General features: G+C 46.4%; 1 protein-coding gene across 2 annotated transcripts in view; it reads left to right on the forward strand.

The window, feature by feature from the left end:
• The window catches only part of GLI2 (GLI family zinc finger 2), a 1,057,303-nt gene that overhangs the window by 965,510 nt on the left and 69,973 nt on the right, over positions 1–21,820 (forward strand). For both annotated transcript variants that reach the window (XM_069224622.1, XM_069224623.1), the window contains one exon: positions 2,043–2,234. In XM_069224622.1, coding sequence (XP_069080723.1) covers positions 2,043–2,234 — 192 coding nt within the window. The remainder of the gene's footprint in view (positions 1–2,042; positions 2,235–21,820) is intronic.

Below are 21,820 nucleotides of genomic sequence, written 5' to 3' on the forward strand. Positions count from 1 at the left end.
GATAATTTACACAACACCTTTGAGTTATTATAACTTGCGCACCTCCATACACTATGTATTGAACCTCGTAGCCATACTACATTACCTACAACTCTCCACTCTACCATGTGCTGCTTTCTCTGAAATGATGTGGTTTGCAATGTCATAAGTGCTGTTGTAAATGCTATAGCTTTTGATGATTTGAGTGACATAAAATGAAGGGGTATATATAAGCAGTGCATGGAGAAGGCTCGAATTATAGTTAATGTTGTGTGGCTACCGAATTCAGTGCACCATCTGTGGGGGTACGTGACTTACAACAATTTGAAGGAGTTGCATAAATTGTAAATTATTAAAGATATAAGTATAACTTTAGAATTTCTCATTTTTGTGTAGTTTTAAGTTTGGTATGCATATAAAAAATAAAAAATAAATAAAGTATAGTAATTTAAAGGTGGTGCGTAAATGATAAATTTAAGGTATCACTATAACTTTAAAAATTTTAATATCTGTGTAGTTTAGGGTTGGTTGGTATAGAAAACATAAATAACATGTTCCTAACATTAACAAGGGTTTAGCATTTGTTTTTGTAATTGAATATAATATATTTATATAGAGCATAGCATAATATGAGTTTTTGAACAAATTCACCACGCATTCACTAGGCTCTCATGGAGGGACTTCACAATATCTCAGTTTTGCATACTAGGTCTTGTAGGCCCATACTAATATCAGAAAATCTGAAACTGCAATACTTTAGCAAACACCCTTGGTGGGCGTACTGAGTGTGCACCACCTCTATGTGAAGCACAGTCAGTGTGCCTCCTGACGACTTCTTTGCTAGTGTGCCCACTCCCATATTGTGCCATGGATCGCAGAGGCAGTGTTTCCCAAATTCTCTTGTGGCGCGTCCCCTTGCAATTGGGAGAACACCCTCTTAATATAGCATCCGGACAATCAGCATCACAGAAGTTCTGTACAAGTATCTGTCACGACCTACATGCCCATTGCACCCCAGGGGCACTTTATGCAATAAGAACCCAAATGACATGAGGTCACTTGATTACTGCACTGAGAAATACTGTGCTGAAAGCTCCAGTGAATGGGGTTGAAAAAACTGCTAGCGTGTGGCGGCCTGAGGACTTGCAGCTGGAAGACCTGGCTGTGATAAATTCTGGCAGCCAGTACTGTAAAAGAAGACAGTCTCATACCTCTTAACTTTTTGCATTAGCCCCCATCTCTAAATCTTGTCCACAGCTATCATGGTCTCAGATGTAGTCGTCTTCTTTTATAGGGCGCGACCAGCTATGTTGACAGCATTATTGCATCTGGATTGCTTAGCCCCTTAAAATGTAGATTCCACGTGTTTTTTCATTGAATAATTAAATTAGTCACAGGGAATCGGAAACTTTATACAAGTTTACTGAAATGCAGGAATGTAGAGGCCAGAGTATCATGTATTTGGTCCAGAAAAAGGGAGTCATGAGCTGCAGTAAGGCATCTGGAGAGTTCTTAGAATGAGCTACAAAGTGAGGGTGCAAGGGCAACTGTTACCAGGCAGCAGTGCTCGTTTCTTGCAATATAAACAATCATTATAAGCATGATTTACATGTAGGGACTACGTAACTATACGATTCTGGGGCTGCGGTATTTTCTGAACCGTAATGGATTCACCTTACTTGCCACATAATTCAGCATCTGCAACTTTTTTAACCATTTTTTTTCTCTCGCTTAAACGTATGAAAATGTAAAGGAAGACCCTTTCAAATGGTTATCTGGCCATTTTTGATTTTCTAATTGCTGTATTTATGCATTAGATTGATACAAACGAGGTGGACCATTGGTTCAGAAAAACAAACGTGTGTTACAGTGACAGAAAGGCAAATTAGTACTGCCACACAATAATTTGCATTTTCCTTGACACATAATTTAATCAACACCATTGCAGCATAGTTCTGGTGGTGCTGCCTATGAGTGTACAAATGTGGCTTTATAGTTAGTGCAAACAAATTATTTTAGGGGTATTGTGTCTCTAATTGTGTTTTTTTCTTTGTCCTCTGCAGTTGCCCATGAGCACTTTAAGGAACGTGGTTTTTTCGGACTTCCGCCCCCGCCACCAGGAGCCAACCCTGCAGACTACTATCACCAGATGGCCCTCATGGCTGGCCATCCAAATCCCTATGGGGAGCTCCTGTTGCAGAGTGGAGGGGCAGCCAGCATGGCCCACCTTCACGATTACCTCAACCCCGTGGACAGTGAGTAGGCGCGCATGTATGTTTGTGTCCTTCCAACTGTTGCCATGACTGGGGCTCCATGTCTGAGCGGCTGCAGTCCTGCCAGGCAGTGGCAATCACAAATCCGAATACAGGCAAGCAGTGAGAGTGTTCTCCCAAAGAGACGACTGTAGTAATGACAACCAATCTCCTACTAATCCTGCTCCCCTTGTTATGCAATTGTATTTGTTTCCAGAGCAAACTCATACACTTTACACTTTAAACACAATCTCAGCTGATATTTGTCGAATGTCACCAAGGCAACACTTGCCTGATTACAGGTTTTGCACGGATTATGATGGGTTAGGAAATTTAACTAACGTCTACAACGATTCCACATGGTTCGTCTTAAAACGTGTTTTCCCGGTGAGCTCACTGTACTTACAAGATCTTTTACTATTAACAGTAGACGCGTAGGTTTGTACCTCATGCAACCAAAGTTATTTGCTTAACTGTGTTTCTGAGTTGGAAGGAAATTGACAGTTATTGCCTCAAGATGAGAGATGCATTGATGTAAAGAGTTTGCAGTGTGACTCCTTTCCATATTCACACTCAGTACTTTGCCTCTCAATCTACGATTGAGGCTGTATTTGTAATGGGTATGCGTTGTTAAATTGTAACTATTTGGACCCTTGCTCAAATAACTAGTGTGACATGCCTCACGATATCTGGTGCTCTCAAGATTTTGTGCCGCACTTGTGCTAATTTGTGCACTAATTTAGTGGTTTCAGGCTTGGCTCGCTCATCTTTTACACACTGATTCATTTGAAAAGAAAGCGTTGTCAGTACGCTTCACAAGCACATATAGCATACTCTACAGACTTCCAAACCAGTGTGCCTCTCAGACTTCAGACCATGGAAACATCCAGCCTGGGAGAGACTTCCAGCTGGAGCTGGAAGAAACTGAAACAACAGACTGCCGCACAGAAGGATGGATCCAACCAATGTAAGGCGTTTGCAGATAAATCACCTTATTCAGGAGCAGTGGGGCTATATGTTGGAAAATCAATGTTAAAAAAATCTACCTACAATAATATTGACTTCAGAATATTGACTACCACTGTATCGTTATGGGAAGTATATATAGGTAAGGGTAGATTTATTATATTGCTAAATATTGTAATTGTAATTGTAAACGTATTTATATAGCGCTTACTACCCCTGATGAGGCGTCGAAGCGCTTTTCGATGAGTAGCACGCTACTCCGGTACCCAACAAGAATTAGTGATGGATTAGTATAATTTAATAAGGAGTACAGTTTTAGTATTATTATGAGTTAATTTGAGTTGCAGATATGAGAGTTTGTTAGTTAGATTGACTGGAGTAATGGAGGGGTGGAGGAGGAAAGAAATCCAGAAGTGTTAATTGGGAGTTTATCCTTCATTTACTCAATCCAAAGGCTTGAGATGAATAATAAGGGAGCGGAGGGGAAAGAGGATGTGGATGGGTTAGGGAGAGCATAGAAGTAGGGTGAGAAGAATGCAGGAGAATTTAGTAGGGTTGTGTGGGAGGTCACAGAGGTAGAGTGAGGTTTGGTGAGTTAGATGTGGAGGTGGAGGGGAAGAGCTTAGGCAGAGATATTTTACTAGATGAAAGTGGTCGAAGGGATTTGGGATGAGTCCGAGTGAGAATGGAGGAAAGTTTGATAGAGACATGACATAAGAGTGATGGGTAGATAAGTGTGATAAAAAGAGAGCAGACACTCATATATCATTATACAGACAATACAGTGCTAGTTGATATTCTGCCGTCAATATTCCTGTAGGTCAATATTAAAAACTCAATATTCTGGTAGAACACTGGCATAAGGGGCTGTGTTTGAGGAAAAGTTGCCGAGATGACCACAGAAGTCATTTATATCGCCCATGTGGTCCCACATTAGCGTATTTGACTATAGAATGCCTTCTGTGAAAATTGCTTAATGTTTATTTTCTACTGTCAAATGATTGACCTATTGACTAAATCCATCACCAATGGATGCGCATGCTGTAGTAAAATACATATCCCTCTGTCTCTAAATCTCTGTGTTAAACCTTTATAAGTCTGTGCACACTTCCTCTGCTCCTTTCAACAACCATTCACATTCTTCACCAGGCATTCCATTACCTATGATGCCCTTTGCAAACTGCCTGTGTTTGAGCATCCACGCAGAAGTGTACAATATGTGGGTACTTCCATATAGCTATTCATTGATCACACTGGAAGGCACCAAAGGAGCACAGTCTAAAGCTTTCTAAAAAAAGATAAAATGTTATAACTTAATGTTCTGGTCAATCTGTAACACACAAACATCCTAGACCCATGTATAAATGTATGAGTAGGCAGATTATGGCATTATCTGTCCCCAAAAGTATCTTTGGGTCTTGCTACTAAGGAGTCTAATCGAAGAGATATGATAGCTACTCCCAGCATGTTGTCTTGTGGTTAGCTCTTAGTCCTTCCCACTAGTTGTCTTCTGTCCTCTTAAGCACATCCCTCAAACAGTTGGAGGCTGTCAGTAGACAAGAAGGGTGGAGGATAAGCAGGGGATGGGGAAAGCGGGCAAAAAAACCTTCTGTTGAGTAGACATTTGATTCCCTAGTACACATTCGAATCTGTGAAAGTTACCACAGTGCAAGGGCCTCCTAAATGCAGTTTATTGGAGTTCTTCTCATGACATAATACTACGTTGCATATATTCTGAAAGTCTCCATTTTAAGAACAGTCTCATTGGCAAGACTATGAGCGGGGGTAAACCCCACTGCAGGATGTCGGAGGTAGGTGGCAAGGTTTTATTGCCCCCTTGTTTGTTCTTCGTCTAGTGGCTCAGTGGACTAATGAGTCTACCACGGTGCTCTGTGTTTCACCTCTTGATCACATGTTGGAATCCTGATGGGTCAACTCGGTCTTGCATTCTCCTTAGGGTGATAAAACTCAACGATTGAGTTAGATAATAGTAATCATCTGATGTCAATATACACCTGGTGTTCAGTTCAAAGAAGGTCACAGTTGAGCCTGTGTGTTACAATTACATATTATTTATTATGTACTGGGTCTCTTTTATGCACTCCCAGCTAGTGAGCGAACTGAGGTACGTGAAAGTAATATGATTTGCCCAAGAACTCACAGTATGGTAGTGGGGATGTTGGGACCAAAATGTAGGTCCCTAGCTCCAGGACTGATACCTTAACTCAGTGAGCACTTGGTGTGACAGAGCTGATAAACAAACGGTTTTACAAAAGTTTAGCAAAGCCATTATTGCACTGGAGCTCGTAGATGACACTCAAGGAGCTGTTGCTTTGGTAGAAGAAGAGGTGCCTCACCACATTAACGTGTCCAGGGAGACGTGCCTCGTGTACATGGAGGGTGCGGTGTCCATCCCGTAGATCCGCCTTCTTTAAAGACCTGCAGTATGAGAAGTGCTGCATGTCCTCATGCCTTTCAAGTTTTTCTGGGTATATATTTTTAGTCAACAAAAGTGTTTCTTTTGCAGAGTTCTTTGATATGCTTGATGTGCAGTAGAAAACAGAAAGGGCTTTATGCTCCCTTTTTAGATCACACTGAAATATGTGGGGACACACAAAGATCCCATTAATTTGGCCCGTAGAGCAGGGTATGACGATGAAGCGGCGACAAGAGACCGCTGGTTGGCAGATTGTGCCTTATGAATGTGACAAAAAGCCTTGGGGTCCTGCAGGTCACAGATATGGCCCTGAATTCCAAAGCTGGGTCTCCCCACCACTATTGCTACTGGCAAGCTCCTCCCTCACATCCTGTCCCACAGAAGTGGCAGATTGTGAAGATGTTCTGATTTTTTTTTCTTTTAGCCACAGAAGATGAAAAAAGTGAGTATTTCAAGGGCTTAATTTGTAAACACAAGAAGTACAATTAGCTCTTGCGTTGTCTTTCTTCCTTTTCCGCCTTTCTCCTCCCTTTCCTGACCTGTGAACATTTAGGGTAATATCCTTTGCAGAAATTAGGCACAATTCCCAAAAAACATGCAAACTTTCATGTTAGTATGCAAAATGCCGACTTCATCATTTTGAACGAATTATCTGTGTGAATACATCCTTGTGTCCATTTTAGCACAAGGACACATTTTGCATTAAAAACAAGTGCAAAATCACAACTGACGCAAGCCACAGCTGTTGGTGACCGATTTCATGACATGCTTCCCATGCTCCTGCAATAGGATTTTTACCCAAACAATGTCTCCATTACGCAGTGTGGCATAATGTCATAAAATCCGACATTTTGTGTAACAATTGAATGAAAACTGGCAGTGGATGAAATTTCGCCTGAGCCAAGACAAAATCTGATATATGAATCCGGCTCCCCAAGACTGAGTGAATGTGCCTACTGACAAAATGAAGCACTTGGTTTTCCACAATGACAATTGGTGATGCCACAGTTTATACTGTTTGTTTGTTGTTGTCCAGGGTAGAGAGTTGAATGGAGAAGGCTTTGGTGTGTAGATGATCCCAAAGTACTTGTTGAACTTTTATTTTTTGGCTGGCAATAGCACTGAATTGTCATACTGCTGAAAAATAAAAGTGCTGTTGATTTCTGTTGTGTGGCTTCTTCCAGTCAACCCACACAAGTATATAGAGCAGAAGTATAAACATGACCTTTCTTGCGTCTCATCTTCTGTGCTGTGTTATCTTGAACTAAGGGTGAGCATGGACCACCTGTAAAGTCAAACACAAACCTCTACCGCTTTGCTTTTATTTTTCCCTGTCAATACTCGATAGCTGTGAGTGTCATAATCCTTTGAGCAGAACATCAACTCGAGATTGATCAACCCACTTGTAAGATTTGTTCTTTATCCAAAATGCTAAATAACATAAAACATAATGTGTATTTGTTAAGTTGAAATGAACCGTTCTATCAAAACTGGAAACTTAAAGACATATTTATTGATACCTAGCTCAGTGGTGTTCATTTTAGCAACATTGGAAGGATGGTAAGCTGAGTGGACTACCCACTAGGATTCATGAGGTCTTGTGCAGATTCATTGAGTTTATTTTTGATAAAGAATTTTTATTGATTTTTGCAAAAGAAAAAATAACCATGATACAAAGGTCATAACACGATGCCAACGGGCATCCAACATTGGTCGAACCTGTGATCCCAGATAGCACTAATATTAAAGATAACAAATAACATCGTATTCAGGAGCCTAGTGCGGCTTCCCATTTCCCCCATATCCTATTATATTTATTCGGACATCCTCTAGCCTCATATACAAGTTTTTCACTCTGCGCACACCAATCCACTCCCTGTCTCCATTTAGCCAACGATGGGGCATTCTTGGCCTTCCAATTTGCCACTATGTCCCTCTTAGCCACTAAGCACGCCACCCCAAGGAAAATTCGATCTGGTCTCCTTAGCTCGATGTCACCCATGATCCCGAGGAGGAGGGGTAGAGGCTCTCTCTCTATATTCTCCTGCAACACCTCAGAAATCTCCCCCAGGACCGCTCCCCAATAGGCTACCATGGCCGGGCAGGTCCACACCATGTGGAAGAAGTCAGCTGTAAGGTTTCTGCAGCGAGGGCACTCCGCGTTGGGGCGGAGGCCCGCTCTGTGTAGTTTGTCGGGTGTGAGGTATGCTGTGTGCAAAAAGTAAGTTTGTATCAATCTGAAACGGGTGGCGATCGCCAGGGCCCGCGGGGCCATTAGCGCCTCACCCCATTCCATCTCTTCCATGGGGCCCACCCACCCCTCCCATCTCTGGCGAAGTACCCCCAGGGAGCCCGAGGTGCCGGAGACCAGGGTGCGGTATATCTGGGAAACACCTCCTCTACCTAGGCTCCCCATCAATGCCTTGGCCTCCATGAGGCTGCATTCAGGTATGTTTTCCCCCTCTCGGATGTGTACTGATAAGGCATGTCGGAGCTGGAGGTATCTGTGGAACTGTGTCTTGTTTAATGAAAAGTTTTTCTGGAGATCTTCAAAGGACCGTATGTGTGACCCGTTCCAGACATCGCCTAGTGTGGAGATGCCTATGTTGTCCCAGTTCCGAAACCCCTCCAAGCCCGCCACCTCCACCAATTGCCTCCCATGCCACAGTGGGGTCTGCTGGGTAAGTCGTCCCCACCACCCCGTTGACTTTTGAGCCGTCCGCCATCCCTGTAGAACCACCCTGGTCACATCTGGGACGTCTCGAGAGATCGGACCTCCATAGAGGGTGTCCAAAATCCGTGGGTAACCCATCGTTTGGAGCTCCAGTCGGTACGCCGGGTCTGTCCACCCACCCCCCATCCAGTCATTAATCACAAGTACTTGTGTCGCGAGGTGGTAGGAGTGGATATTGGACATGCCCAAACCTCCATCATATACATCCCTCTGGCAGGTTTTGAGCGCTAATCGTGGGCGGGCTCCGCTCCATATAAATTGACGCACCAATGAGTCCATTTCCCCAAACCATTTCCTAGGGATGGGATGGGGAAAATTTTGCAGGAGGTAGAGGAGCCTAGGAAGGATCATCATCTTATAGAGCGCGATTCTACCGAGCAGGTTAAGGGGGAGTGTCCTCCAGTGTAGGAGATCACTTCTGATTTTTCTGGTTAACGGTGTAAAGTTAAGTTCCCATGTCAACTCAGGGAGAAGTGAAATATACATTCCCAGATATTTGAAGCTATTTCTTCGTACTGGAATGTTTCGCTGCCAGTCCACACAATCCCCGGAGCGGTGTAGGGGGACCAGTAGGGACTTGGCGGGGTTCAGGATCAGCCCCGAGGCTTCCGCGAAGAGGCCCAGGATCTCTAGCACCCGGGGGCCACTTTTAGCCGGGTTGGATAGGTATAGGAGGACATCGTCTGCGTATAGCGCCACACGGTCTTCTGCACAGGCAGGCCAGGACCAGCCCTCGATCAGGGGGTCTCCTCGCAGCAGTATCGCAAGAGGCTCTATCATTAATGCGAAGAGCAACGGGGATAGCGGGCAACCCTGCCGGGTTCCGCGGCCAATAGGGAATGGGTCAGAGACCACTCCATTCACCCGGACTCGAGCTGTCGGTTTGGAGTACAGGAGTCTCACCAGGCCTCGGAATCTGGGACCGAGTCCATTTTTCTGCAAGACCAGTTCAAGGTAAGACCAATCCACTGTGTCAAAGGCTTTTTCAAAGTCCAGCAAGAGTAATGCCAAGTGTGCGTGCAACAGAGTATTGCGATGTGCCAGAGCCAGATGCAACCGCCTAATGCAGTGCCTGGTTCTACGAGTGGGCATAAAGCCACACTGGTCAGGGTGCACTAGTGTAGGCATTATCTCTTTCAGTCTAGAGGCCAGGGTCGAGGAAAGCACTTTGATCTCAATGTTTAGAAGTGAGATGGGTCGGTATGCCGAACAATGTCTCGATGGGGGCTGAGTTTTGGGAATCACTACTATTGTCGCCTGGTCAATCTCGGTGGGAAATCGGCCTAGTTTCTCGGCTTCCCCATACATGTTGAGTAAGTGGGGACCCAGTATATCACTGCATTTGCTATATAGCTCTGCCGGGAATCCGTCAGGGCCGGGGGTCTTGCCCGATGCCAGGCTGGAGATTGCACTGGTGATCTCTGCAAGGCTAATAGTTTCATCTAGCCTGTCTCTTGCCTCCAGGGAGATCCTGGGGAGAGTGATCTCATTCAGGAGGGGAGTCTCTTTCTCAATAGCGGGGCGGGGGTGCATTGCATAGAGGTGGGCATAGTAGGACGCAAAACTTTGTGCGATTTCAGCTGGTGTCCTAGAGAGGGCGCCCGAGGGCTCCAAAATCTCAGGTATAACCCTGCTGGCCAGAGGACGCGCGGCCAGCCAATGTAGGAGCTTCCCATTTTTGTCCCCCCAGCCATATATACGGGCCACCGAAGCTCTCCAAATGCACCTGGCTGAATCTAGCATTATGTGTTTAATTTCTTCTCTAACCATAGTCAGCTGTCTCAGGGCAGCGGCAGACGAAGAAGTCATTTGTTGGCGTTCCAGTCTCAGAGCCCTGGCCTCCAGGTCAGAGATCTGGGAGTTCCTGTCCCGCTCGCGGGTACGGAGAAGGTACTTGGCATGCCCTCTGAGGGTAGCCTTACAGGCGGCCCATAATGATCCTGGGGAGCTGACCGACCCCAGATTCAGATCGAAGTATTGAGTTAGTTGATTTCTGATCTCTTGGGTGTAGTCTTTGTCTTGTAAATACCATGCGTTTAGGCGCCATACTGGGCGTTTGGAGGGATCCGCTCCACCCAGTCGGACCCGCACTGGTGCGTGGTCCGAGACTCCCCGGGGGAGTATCTCTGCCCCTGTGACACTCGAGAGGCCCAGAGCAGACATGAATACCAGATCAATTCTGGATTGCGTCCGGTGGGCGGCCGACGTGTGGGTGTACCGGCGATCCCTAGGGTGCCAAGTTCTCCATACCTCGCAGAGGCCAAGGCTCTCGGTCCAACCAGTAAGAGCCGAAGCCCTGGCTAATCTACTGGCCGTAATCCCGCCGGATACATCCAAATCCGGATCGAGAACCGCGTTGAAGTCCCCCCCCAGCAGGGTGGTCCCCTGGGGCAATCCCACAACCACTCGGCGAAGCGAGTGCAAGAAGGCATCAAGTCTCGTCGGGGGGGCATACGCAGATATAAAATTTATCGGAGTTCCATGAAGAGTCCCCGTAGCCACTACAAATCTGCCCTGTGGGTCGGCCTGTGTTGCTGTGATCACCACAGGCAGAGAGCGGTGAAGTAAAATGGCTACCCCTCTAGAGCCCCTGGAGAAGCCTGCGTGGTATACTCTGTCATACCCTCCCCGTATGAGCATGGGGCACCTAGTCCCAAGGAGGTGGGTTTCCTGCAGAAGGACCACTAAGGGGGAGTATCTGCGGAGAGTGTTAAATACTGCTGACCTCTTAATCTTATCCAACAGACCATTTACGTTCCAAGAAAGAACCTGAGTTAATGAGTGCCAGGCGTGAATTGTATAGGTGGTGCATAGGGCTGAGTGTCAGGCTGTGGACCCAGGGACGACCATTTCAAACAAAACAGTAAAATAATAAGGAAGCTAAGCAACTTCTTCCTATCTAGGCTAACTTCAAAAACCCCTCCCCCCAACCACCCTCCTCCCCATACTCCCACCCCGGAAGCATCTGTCGCCCAAATACCCAACCAAAACCAGACAGCCAGCAGGACTGTCCTTGGGGTGGAGTGGTGGACCCCTCCATATAGTCGGATCAATTACAATTAGTGGTGACCTGCCAAGTCTCAGGTATCTTATAGTAGAAAGGCATGACGCCTTCTGTAGTGACCCTTGTAAGGTCTGCATAGGTGAAACGGACATCTCAAGTCATTTTGGACTCCCATCAGCAGGTGTCAAGTGTGTCATATTAACCAAGGACCGGGGACTGACTCAGGCCGTTATCATCTGCCGTTTGGCCTGGGATCTGAGGCCCAGAAGGGTCAGTGGGTTTCTTCTCTGTTTGTGAGCCAGAATCTCGGATTTCCTCATTGTTGTCCAAATTGTTTGTGTCTTTCGGTCTCCCTCTCCGGGATCTGGTGCGCCTCCGGCTCCTCCGGGGGCCTCCCGGGGTGAGGGGTCCGACCCGAGGAGCCCCCTCCGTGTGCTCCAGGGGCCCCCTCCGGGCACCGATGCCCTCCTCCGTCAGCCAGTCCCAAGCCTCTTCAGGTGTTTCAAAAAAATGTGCTCGCCCGGCCAAGAGGACCTTGAGCCGCGCGGGGAAGAGGAGCATGTATGAAAGTTGCATCGCTCTAAGTTTCTGCTTAACGTGTTCATACGACCGGCGGCGGATCTGAACCTCACGGGTATAGTCTGGGAAAATTAAGATTTTATGGTTCTCCCATTGAAGATCTTCCGACCTCCTAGCCTCTTTAAGGATATTGTCTCTATCCTTAAAGTTAAAGAAGCGCGCAATCATTGGTCGTTTTGGGCCGCCCGGTGGGGGGCGCGGGGCCAATGCCCTGTGGGCTCTTTCAATCGCAAACCAGGGCGAAAGGGACTGGTCCGGCATCCATGCTTTAATCCACCTTTCTAGGAACTCAGATGCCCCACCATCCTCCACGCCCTCCGGAAATCCGATGAAACGCAGGTTGTTGCGTCTTGATCGGTTCTCTGCATCTTCCGCACGACGGTGCAGCTCGCCAGTTCGAGTCTGCAGCTGGGCCACTTTACTTCTAAGGTCAGCTAGGTCGTTTTCAGTCTGGGAGACTCTAGTTTCAACCTCGGTGATCCGGCTCACTGCGTTTCTGAGGTCTTGCCGAACCAGACCAACGTCTTCTCGTACTTCCCCGATCTTAGTCTCCACAGCAGACTGTGATGTTTGAATGGCTTGAAGGATGGCACTCACTCCGTCCGGTGCGGGGCCTCCGCTAGCTGTATCTCCCTCTCCTCGCTGGCCAGCCGGTGTCGTGAACTGGTCAATCTTTTGCTGGGAAGATGGAGGTTGCTTGTTCGCCTTGTCTCTCCCCATCATGGCATCAGAGACAGGAGTCGGGTAGTTTTCCAATCAAGTCTAGATCCCTTGCAGGTTTGCTGTTACTGCGATTATGAGTGCGTGGGGAGAGGCATTCAGGCCCAAGCTGTGATCTTCTTCACCTTTGAGATCTGATGAGTCCAGTTTCATCTTGGCCCAGTTGCCAATTGCCATTAGGTATTAAGTGCAAGGGGGGGGGTAGGGCATCTTTCTTCCCTGACTCCTTTCCCCTCCCGCACCCCGTTTTCACTTCGAGTCGGTACCTTCAGTAAAGCCTCGACCGGCCCCGGTGTTAATTACGCTGCTCCAGTGACGCCATGAGGTCACTCAGGGCCATTGCCCTTCCGTTAGTTCGGATCGCAGTGCTGATTTTTCGGCCGTATCGGTAACTTTAGCACAGCCTCATCCTGCCTCGATGTCTCCGTCGCGCTCCGTGGAGCCCCGGCATGCCTCCGCCGTCATTCAGGGCACCAGGGAGTCCCTCTCTGCAACCGCCCCTCCGCCGCTCCAGCTCCGGCCAGCGGGGTCCCGGGTACAGCGCCGCCGCTTAGCTCCCTCCGCCGCTGTCCCCAAGTTTGCGCACGGCCGCAGCCTCATCCACACGGCGCTCTCTTCCTCCAGACGCAGTGGCGCCGCCCCCACACGCCACGGGAGCCGCGCTAGGGTCGTAGCCTCAACCCTATCCAGGGTCCCCTTCTTACCCCGTCGCACCTCTGTTCCAGCGCGGCCGCGGCCGGGGGGATCGCCGGTCCGGCCCCAGCTCAGCCGCGGAAGTCAGTCCCGGCCGCCATTTTGTTTTCGGGGACGGGACGGTCGCGGCTCGACAACGGGGGCTGCTTTCGCCAGGAGTTCCTCGCCGGAGCCTCTCAGGGGCCCAGGGGTCACAAGGACTGTCAAAACGACGTCTCCGGCTCGGTCAGGCCACTCTAACTACGGGCGGATGACGGAGGGGTCCAGAGCACTCTCAGAGTGCGACCGCCATCTTGACGCCCGAAGCCACGCCCCTAGATTCATTGAGTTTAATGGATGAGTCCTCATATCCGCCAGGCTTAACCTAATTTTTTTATTTTAAAAAATCTCAATTCATCGAAGATTTTGTTTAGAAAATACATTACTGAGCACATATATGCCCCCAGAAAGGTGTTGAACCGAGCTGGATCTATTGCAAGATGGGGAATGTCAGTAGCCTTTCCCAAGATTCCGTTTGACATCACCCAAACCAATGTCCCTCAATCGGAATGTCCGGCACCCCGTCCCAAGCAAACCTCACCTGCTAGCGTTTTGGATACCGGCAATTTTCTGTAATGACTACTTGCATTTGCTTAGCCCAGTACATGGTTTAGCACAGGAGGAGAGCAGCCTGGCAGGCTTGGCACAGGACAGGAATGTAGTGTGCCCAACGATAATTTCACATAACATGAAGATACTTGGGCGGGGCGACTGCAGTGGTTTGCAGAGAGGTTCAGTGATACTAAATTTTTCCCTAGAAATATTTGTGTGCAGTATGCCGCTCTCCTTGCGGCTATTTTGACTTCTGTTTCCGTGTTTAGGCCTCTCAGAACCTCAGTGTGGAGACGACACATTCAAGGAAGATGTGCAGTTAACAGTGGAAGGAGGTTTGAGGTGCAGCACTGTTTCCACCTCCTCAATCAATTTGTCTGTCTCTGTTAGGGTGTTTGTGACTACAGCAGTAGACTTTTTCTTGGACATAGATGCCTTAATCGATGTCTCAAATAACTACCTTTTCCCCGTATTAAGAAAAAGTCAAATATGCTGGGCCTATATTAAAATCTCCGTTGTCACAAAGAGTTTTACTACTTTCATTCTGTGACTCAAACAGTTCGAAAAGATCATACCTGGGGACATACGGATGTCAGAGGGGTGGCCCAGCCCTGCCTCCTCTGGTTCTGATGAGCGCAGACTGGCCTGCTCTTGGCCCAGTCTTCGCCCAGGCACATCCTGCACCTTGGGGCGTTAAAAGCACTTTAATAGTGCTAGTGCGTGGGGTGGTGGGCTGGAAAGGCAAGGTGTGTGCTGGGGAATGAAGTCCCACCCCAGCACTGGTCCCAGAGCAGGATCTGCTGCGGGTAATTATACTAAAATGATCTGAGTCACAGGACTCCCATGCTGTACAATAACGGGATCATGAATTATAACAGAATTTCAGTGATGTTCAATCTAATAATTTTGTGGTAAAATTTCTCCTGAACTTTCTAATTCTTAAAGTCCACCACAGCTAATACAGTCAGCACCAACAGGTGCTTCACGATGATACACCACTTGTTCAGGGCAAGGAGATGATACAGGTAATTTCTGTCGAAGATATTCCACAAATCTCATTTGCGCTGTCCCATCTAATCCTACACACATCTAATATCCTTGTCGCACCCCTTCATAGGATTCAGTTGCTCTTGTTCAAATTAGTCATATTAACATCACAGCTTATACAGGGATGATATCCTGCATTGTCCGTAACAGATGTCAATCAGTTTCAAAATTAAGGGGCTCATTAGGAGTTTGTCGGTCGGCGGTGGCATCCCCCCCTAGCGTATTACAATGTTCCCGACAGGCTGACTGGCAGGAGAGGTGCTACAATATTGCCTCACACCAACAGGTGGTTTTAAAGAGAGAAATTAGGCCCTTGCAATTGCACAGTTAAGTGTTAAACTACATCATAACAGTTCATGAAAATCTTGTGCAAGAAGGTGGTCTTCAACAGGAAACACACCCAAAACCCGCTACATTAACAATCAATGATTGTCAAACAATAGATACACATTAAGGAACCCGCCTTATAATATTATAAAACCATTATTTTTAATCCGTATTCCATGTTTATTCCACATTCACATAGCCATCTTCTATGTCAAATATCAGTCAAATTTCAGCTCAAACTCCAGCCAGCATGTGTTTTGTCTATCGGGATGTAACCCCTCGACTTAATCAGGGCTGTTCGATGTAATATCCTGACATGTATAGGTTCCTAATTTCAAATCACCGATTTGCTTCTCACTACCTAAAATTATATTCAACAACCAATTTGATCTCAAATTTTTAACTCATCAACCCTTTGTGTTGGGGATCAGTTTTGGGAAGTTCCTATTCGAGAGATGCGCTGCGGGTATGCTATACTGAGTGTACTCGCAGCGAGTCTCTCAATTAGGAACTTACCAAAACGGATCCCCAACACAAGGGGTTGATGAGTTATTTAAATTTTTTAGATCAAATCCGTGATTTGAAAATAGGGACTAGAAGTTTTTCGGTACCTTTACATGTCAGGACATTACATCAAACAGCCCTGATGAAGTCGAGGGGTTACATCCCAATAGACAAAACACGTGTTGGCTTGAGTTTGAGATGAAATTTGACTCATACTGGAAATAGAAGATGGCTTGATAAATGTGGAATAAACACGGAACACGAAGAAAAAATAATGGTGTTATAATATTATAGGGTTTGTGTCTTAATGTGTACCTAGTGCTACGATATTGGCCTTTAAGGGAGCCGAGGATAATACCGCAGCACACAAGCACCACCAGAATGTGCACTGTCGGCAGTGCAGACAGTGCGCATTCCGATAGTGCTGGGCAGGGTGATCCCTGGCACTTGCTTTCTGACAGCCTTTCCCTGGCAGGGAGGTCTGACTTTGACTGCGTGGCTAGTGGTCCTTGGACCGCCAGCCTTGTAATGATGCCCTAAGTTTCATTTAAGCCCTGTTTCATGCCATACTTGTTTCTCCTTTTTTGCAAACGTGTCACACATTAAAAAAACACCTGACTGGACACAAATCCTCATCGAACAAATCAATCTGAAATCTTCGGGAGTCTGGCAAATTAGTTTTGTTTTTTATTCTGGAGGGCTTTGTACATTTGTAATTGCAATACAGAGGCATGGTGCCCGTAGGTGGAGAGGATCATATTATGAAATGCAAAATTAAAATGTTGTCAAAATGTGTGCATAATCCATACAACTATGAAGTATGATCTGCTGGCACTGGATGAGTCACAGTTCAAATAGTTCTGGCATTTATGGTGGTAAATTAAGGGTAGACGCTACTACCCCTGCCCATTGATACCCATGGACTTATTGACCAGGTGGAGATCAGCAAAAAACAGACATTCAACAGGATTCTAACAGTTCTATTTAGTTTGATTGTTTACTACTTCTTGCCCTTTCTTTGCTCCCTCAGCAACAAGTTGTAGAGGTGCTTACCGTGTGACAGAAGGTCAACATTGTGATATCAGTGGCTAAAGGACATCAGTCAGCCCCCGCCTGGTGAATATTGCCCAAAGAACCCGCGTTAAGCAAGAAAGAGTTGGAACGGTGGTGTTGCTGATGTTGAAATCTTATTAATTGTGGGGATGACACCTCTAAGTTCATCTGGTCAAAGAGCACTTGGATATTCTATAGAATAGGGCGGGACAGGCCTTTTATTCTACCGGGCGTTTCGCCGGTCGGCCAAAACCTAAGGTCGGGTTTGAAAGCCCACCCAGCGACTGTTGCTGATGCCTCTGTCACTTTCCTCAGCTCCGTGGGGGTCACTGCAACAGGTAGATGGAGGGAGAAAGAGAGGGAGAGAAGAGGAAGGAAGAGAGAAAGCGATCGGAGAGGGAAAAGAGAGGAGAGAGATTAAATGGATGGTAAGAGAGAGATTGCATGAGGAGACAAGGGAGTAGGCCTAGTTTGAGCATTTTTGCAGGGCTGCCATTAGGTCGGTATTCAGGCCCTGGCTTGATGAATGCATAGATTTGGCAAGAGTCAAACATCTGAGACCAAAAGGTTAGAGACAGTACACATCATGGCATCTAATTAAGGCAAACACAGGAAAGGCTACTGGATACATCCTATGTTTTTTTAGGTCATGAATTAAATGATAAAGTTCGAACTTCCTCGGTCTTAGCTGCGTTTATAATATGTTTTTTTTAAACAGCACCGCCTTGAATGAAGTACATGGTACGGTCCAGACAAATATGTGGTTTCATCACTTCTTTGAATTCAGGTCACGTCCAGGTGCTCTGTGGTCAGTGCAACCGCCGGCGATGTTAGGTCTGGCCATGAATGTGGGACGCTGTGGAATGGGGAGCTCCGGTGGTCAGCTTGCCTTCTCCTGGCTGAACTTCAGCACTCGGCTGTCTAGACCGGGCCGCTGATTAATAGCACTGAAAAAAGACTAGGTTTCTGTCGTCTAATGTAAACCGATGCTTGTGTGAGTCCTAGTGAGAGAGAGGTGCCTTGGTTGCAGGAACCAAACAGAGAAACGCTTGAAATATAGCTCACCTTTGCACACAAAAATAGCAAGAGCTGCACCGTGCAAGCTTTGCCATTTTTACAGTAGGTTAGACAGCATTGTTAACTGCAGAGTGAGTCACTACTCGTACATTTTATCAGTTACTTTACTTGCAGGTCTGATCTGCAGGGAACGGTGCGTAAAGGAATGTGAGTTAATGACTGACTCAAAGATCAGTAATGCTATTAGAATCAGAATATGCCTGTGTTGTCACTCAAAAAAGGGCAATTGTGTACTGCATTCTGGGCAGACCTGATTAGCCTTCCCCACCATCAACATTCCATACGTGTAATATAGCCTTAGCGCACATTGCTGAGGGCCTTGCAAGTTGTTAAAGGCCCTGAACCTGAGTGACAGGCCTGAGCCGCAGCCCAGTGTCGATAACGAAGGTGAGGGCCTTTAATGACAGGTATAGCCCGAGGTAGAAGGGCTATAGGGCTATTAGAACATTCCACTCACTAAGGGTAGAATGTTCTAAATTAAAACGAGAGAAATAAAAAGAGAAACATTGGAAATTTGTAGTAGAAGGCTTATATCACCCATTAATATCCCATACCCACTCCGTTGTCTTCAATAGAGCTCTCAAAATTCCAGTGTTCTAGTTATTGGTTCTGCATTCATATTGGTACCATCCTGACTCAGCTATATCACCTCTCTTCATCTTATCTCAGTGTAGACAGCTTCCCCCTTTTCTTCGGGGTCGAGATGTGGAGTAGGAGCTAATTTGACCAAAGTGCAACTAAACGACCATGGGGCATATTTATTGAAAAGTGGCGCATCATTTTCTAGTGCCCCATTGTATCCCCCTAACCACACCATGTGTGCGCTGTATTTAAAATACTGCGCACCATGGCAGTCGTGTCCAGATTAGCATCATAATTTATGGCACTAATATGGCGCTTTGCTGGATTGCAGGCCTAAATAGTGACGCTAAAAATGGTGCAGTGAAATAAAGTAAATGTCACTGTGCCATTTTCCTGGGAACGCCTCCCTTGTACACATTATGCAGGGCGCAGGCACAATGTGCCGCAAGGGTTTACAAAGTGGCGCAATGTTTGCATTGCGCCACTTTGTAAATGTGGCATGTGGGAAATGCCACCTCAATGCCAAATTTGTGTAAAAAAGATTACGCAAATCTGGGGCAAGGTGGCGCTAGGGGCATCATAAATATACCCCCAAATTTTTAATTGTGGCCCATGTATTTGATAGCAATGTGTAGTCCCGGGAATATTTCTTACTTTTCAGATTCCTCAGACCACATATCAGTCTCTACTAGCAATTAAGGATTGTATTAAATAGAAACTAGACCTCTACCAATAAACCATGTCAGGCCCTGATTGCTGCCATTTGTGACCAGTATGGTCTTCCTCAGATTTCAAGATGCTCCTAAAGCAACATAGTAATTGTTTTTCCCTGTAGAGTTGTTATTCCTTGCCTTCCTAGAGGTAACTTAACATATGAGATAGCGCATTCATGCAGGCAGTGTAAAGCTTCTTAGAAGATGAGCTGTGGAATGGCATTTGGGCACCCTGGAAGGGAGGATATGAGGCCAATGGACACCAGTGGTATTCTTAAGTCAACAAGACCAACCTCTCCAGGAAAATGTGGTGACGCCCAGGTGAGCCACTTCTACCAGACTGGCCCAGCTTGGCTGAGCCGAGAAAATAATTTGGTGATTGCAACTCTGGGTGGTGACCATGGGTGTAGTGCAAGCATGTTGCTAATTCTAATTCCCAGAATGCCAGTAGCTCACGCTTGATAGTCTTACAACTACTCTGCAAGTCAGTGAAAGAGATGTGGCAGTATTGTGGTGACAGTGTAGGTGAGTTGGGGCAATGGGGTTGGCAAATGAATTGCAAGATGTGCTAGGCCTATAAGTGTCAGAGGTCATAGGGAAACGGGTCCAAAGATGGCTAATGCTCTCGGTATTGTAAACTTTTAGTTTACCTGTGAATCAGCACTGAGCAGGCACACATGGTGGGGAGGGAAGTTAACTGATGTAGTGGCTCACATGGGCAAAGTAGGCCACTGGATAGAAAATGCTGTGACATTTATGTGACTTGGTTCCATTAGCAGGCATAAAAATCAAATTAACTGAGGTGAGCAGGGAATATGGTTAGGGGGAAGCAATGCAATAAGTCAAGGGTCTCCAAAGGGCATTTCCGCTGCTTACGCAGTGACACCTCTGTGAGGACCAAGGATCGCAATGTGCATGTTGTCTTTAAAGGGCACTAAAGCTCCATAATCCCCGTGCATCAGTGTGCCATCACATGTGCACTGTCAAAGCAGGATTTTCTCAACAGATGTGGTTAGAGGGTAGGATCTTTGGGAATTTCTTTGAGAGGCATTTGGCCTGTGGGCTACAGTCATTTCCTAGGCCCCGCAAGTTACCATTGGTGGACAAATGAGGGTTGGCGTGACCTCTCTGGTGGGTTGGCACAAGGAAGGCAGCCGCTCTCCTGGTATCAGAGGGATATGCCTACCTCTGCTGGTGTTGCTACAAGTGCCAGGTGCTCTGAGGTTACATGAGGCTAACTAATGAGCCAGTGGTCACTGCCAGACCAGATGCCCTCCATCCTTGAAGTTATGCCCAATCTCGATGAAGAAGCCATTGTTGAATTGGCAACCACCCCCTAACCGTCAACACACACCCCCAGCCCCCCCCCCGCCCCCCCCCCTCCTCCCCACCAGTCCCCCATGTGGGCTATCTTGTGGATCCTGCTTTGGAAGCTCCATACCTTTTCTGTCACCGAGGGGGGGGGGGGGGGGGTGGACGTGGGAGGTGGGGGTGGATGGGGGGCAGTAAAGTGTTACATTTCACTGAACCGTGAATCTCATGGGATCTCTGGGAGACCAAACTCGGGGCAGCTGCTGCCAGAACAAATGTTCGGCGTTTGCCAAAGTTTGAGTTGGCTAGGTTATTAAATAGCAGCGGCAGCGAAGGGGGAGAGGGGGTGGCCGGGTGGCAGTTATCCGAGGGCAGGGTCTGCAGCTGGGCTGAGTTTATCAATAAGGGATTGTCTAATTCGGAACCGCAGCCGCTTCCTATACGTATGCAGCGCTCCAATGAACGGCCGTTTAATCTCCACTGCTCCAGGCGTTGCTGATTTGTGCTTTGGACAAGAAATGAAGAAGCACAACTGGAACATCAATAAAAAGAACAGAAAGAATAAAGGAATATTGTCTCAAACGTCATTGGTGGAGAAAGAATGAAAGTGTATTAAGCAATGACAAAATGCAACAGTGAAACAGAGGGTATATAAAATAATAGAATGGGGATATAATAGAAAGTGCTGGAAAAGAGTCATTGGGACATTAATAAAAGAAAAATGGTACAAGTTAAAAAACGACAAAGAATGTCACAGAGAATGGGGAAAAGAATGATTCCAAAGGATTAAATCACTCCTAGAATAAAAGATAGAATCAAAGTGAGAACTAAATACATATATGGAAAAAAGCAACCCAAAGAAAGAATCAAGAGAATCAAAGAAGAAAATGGAAAATCAGCGAAAGAATAAAAAACTGATAAAAGAATACTAGATGAAAGAGTAGTGAAAAAACGTAAAAAGATTGAAGGAGACAATTGTAGGCGACTCTGGGAAAACAAAGGAGTACAATAAATACAGCAAGGAAATTAGAAGCCAAATAAAAGAGAATCAAAGAAAGAAGTGAACTATCACAGAGTGAAAAGGACAAAAACAAACCAATAATAAGAATGGATAAAAGCACTGAGAATAATTCAATGTGAGAGAAAATGATATAAGCAATGAAGACTAAAAGATAGGATTTAAGGAGGGGGATTAATGAAAGTACGTTATGTAGAAAAACAACAAAGGAGCCAGAGAAAACATCAACCAAA

The sequence above is a fragment of the Pleurodeles waltl genome, chromosome 3_1 (genome assembly GCF_031143425.1).
Source record: "Pleurodeles waltl isolate 20211129_DDA chromosome 3_1, aPleWal1.hap1.20221129, whole genome shotgun sequence".
Classification (NCBI taxonomy): Eukaryota; Metazoa; Chordata; class Amphibia; order Caudata; family Salamandridae; genus Pleurodeles; species Pleurodeles waltl.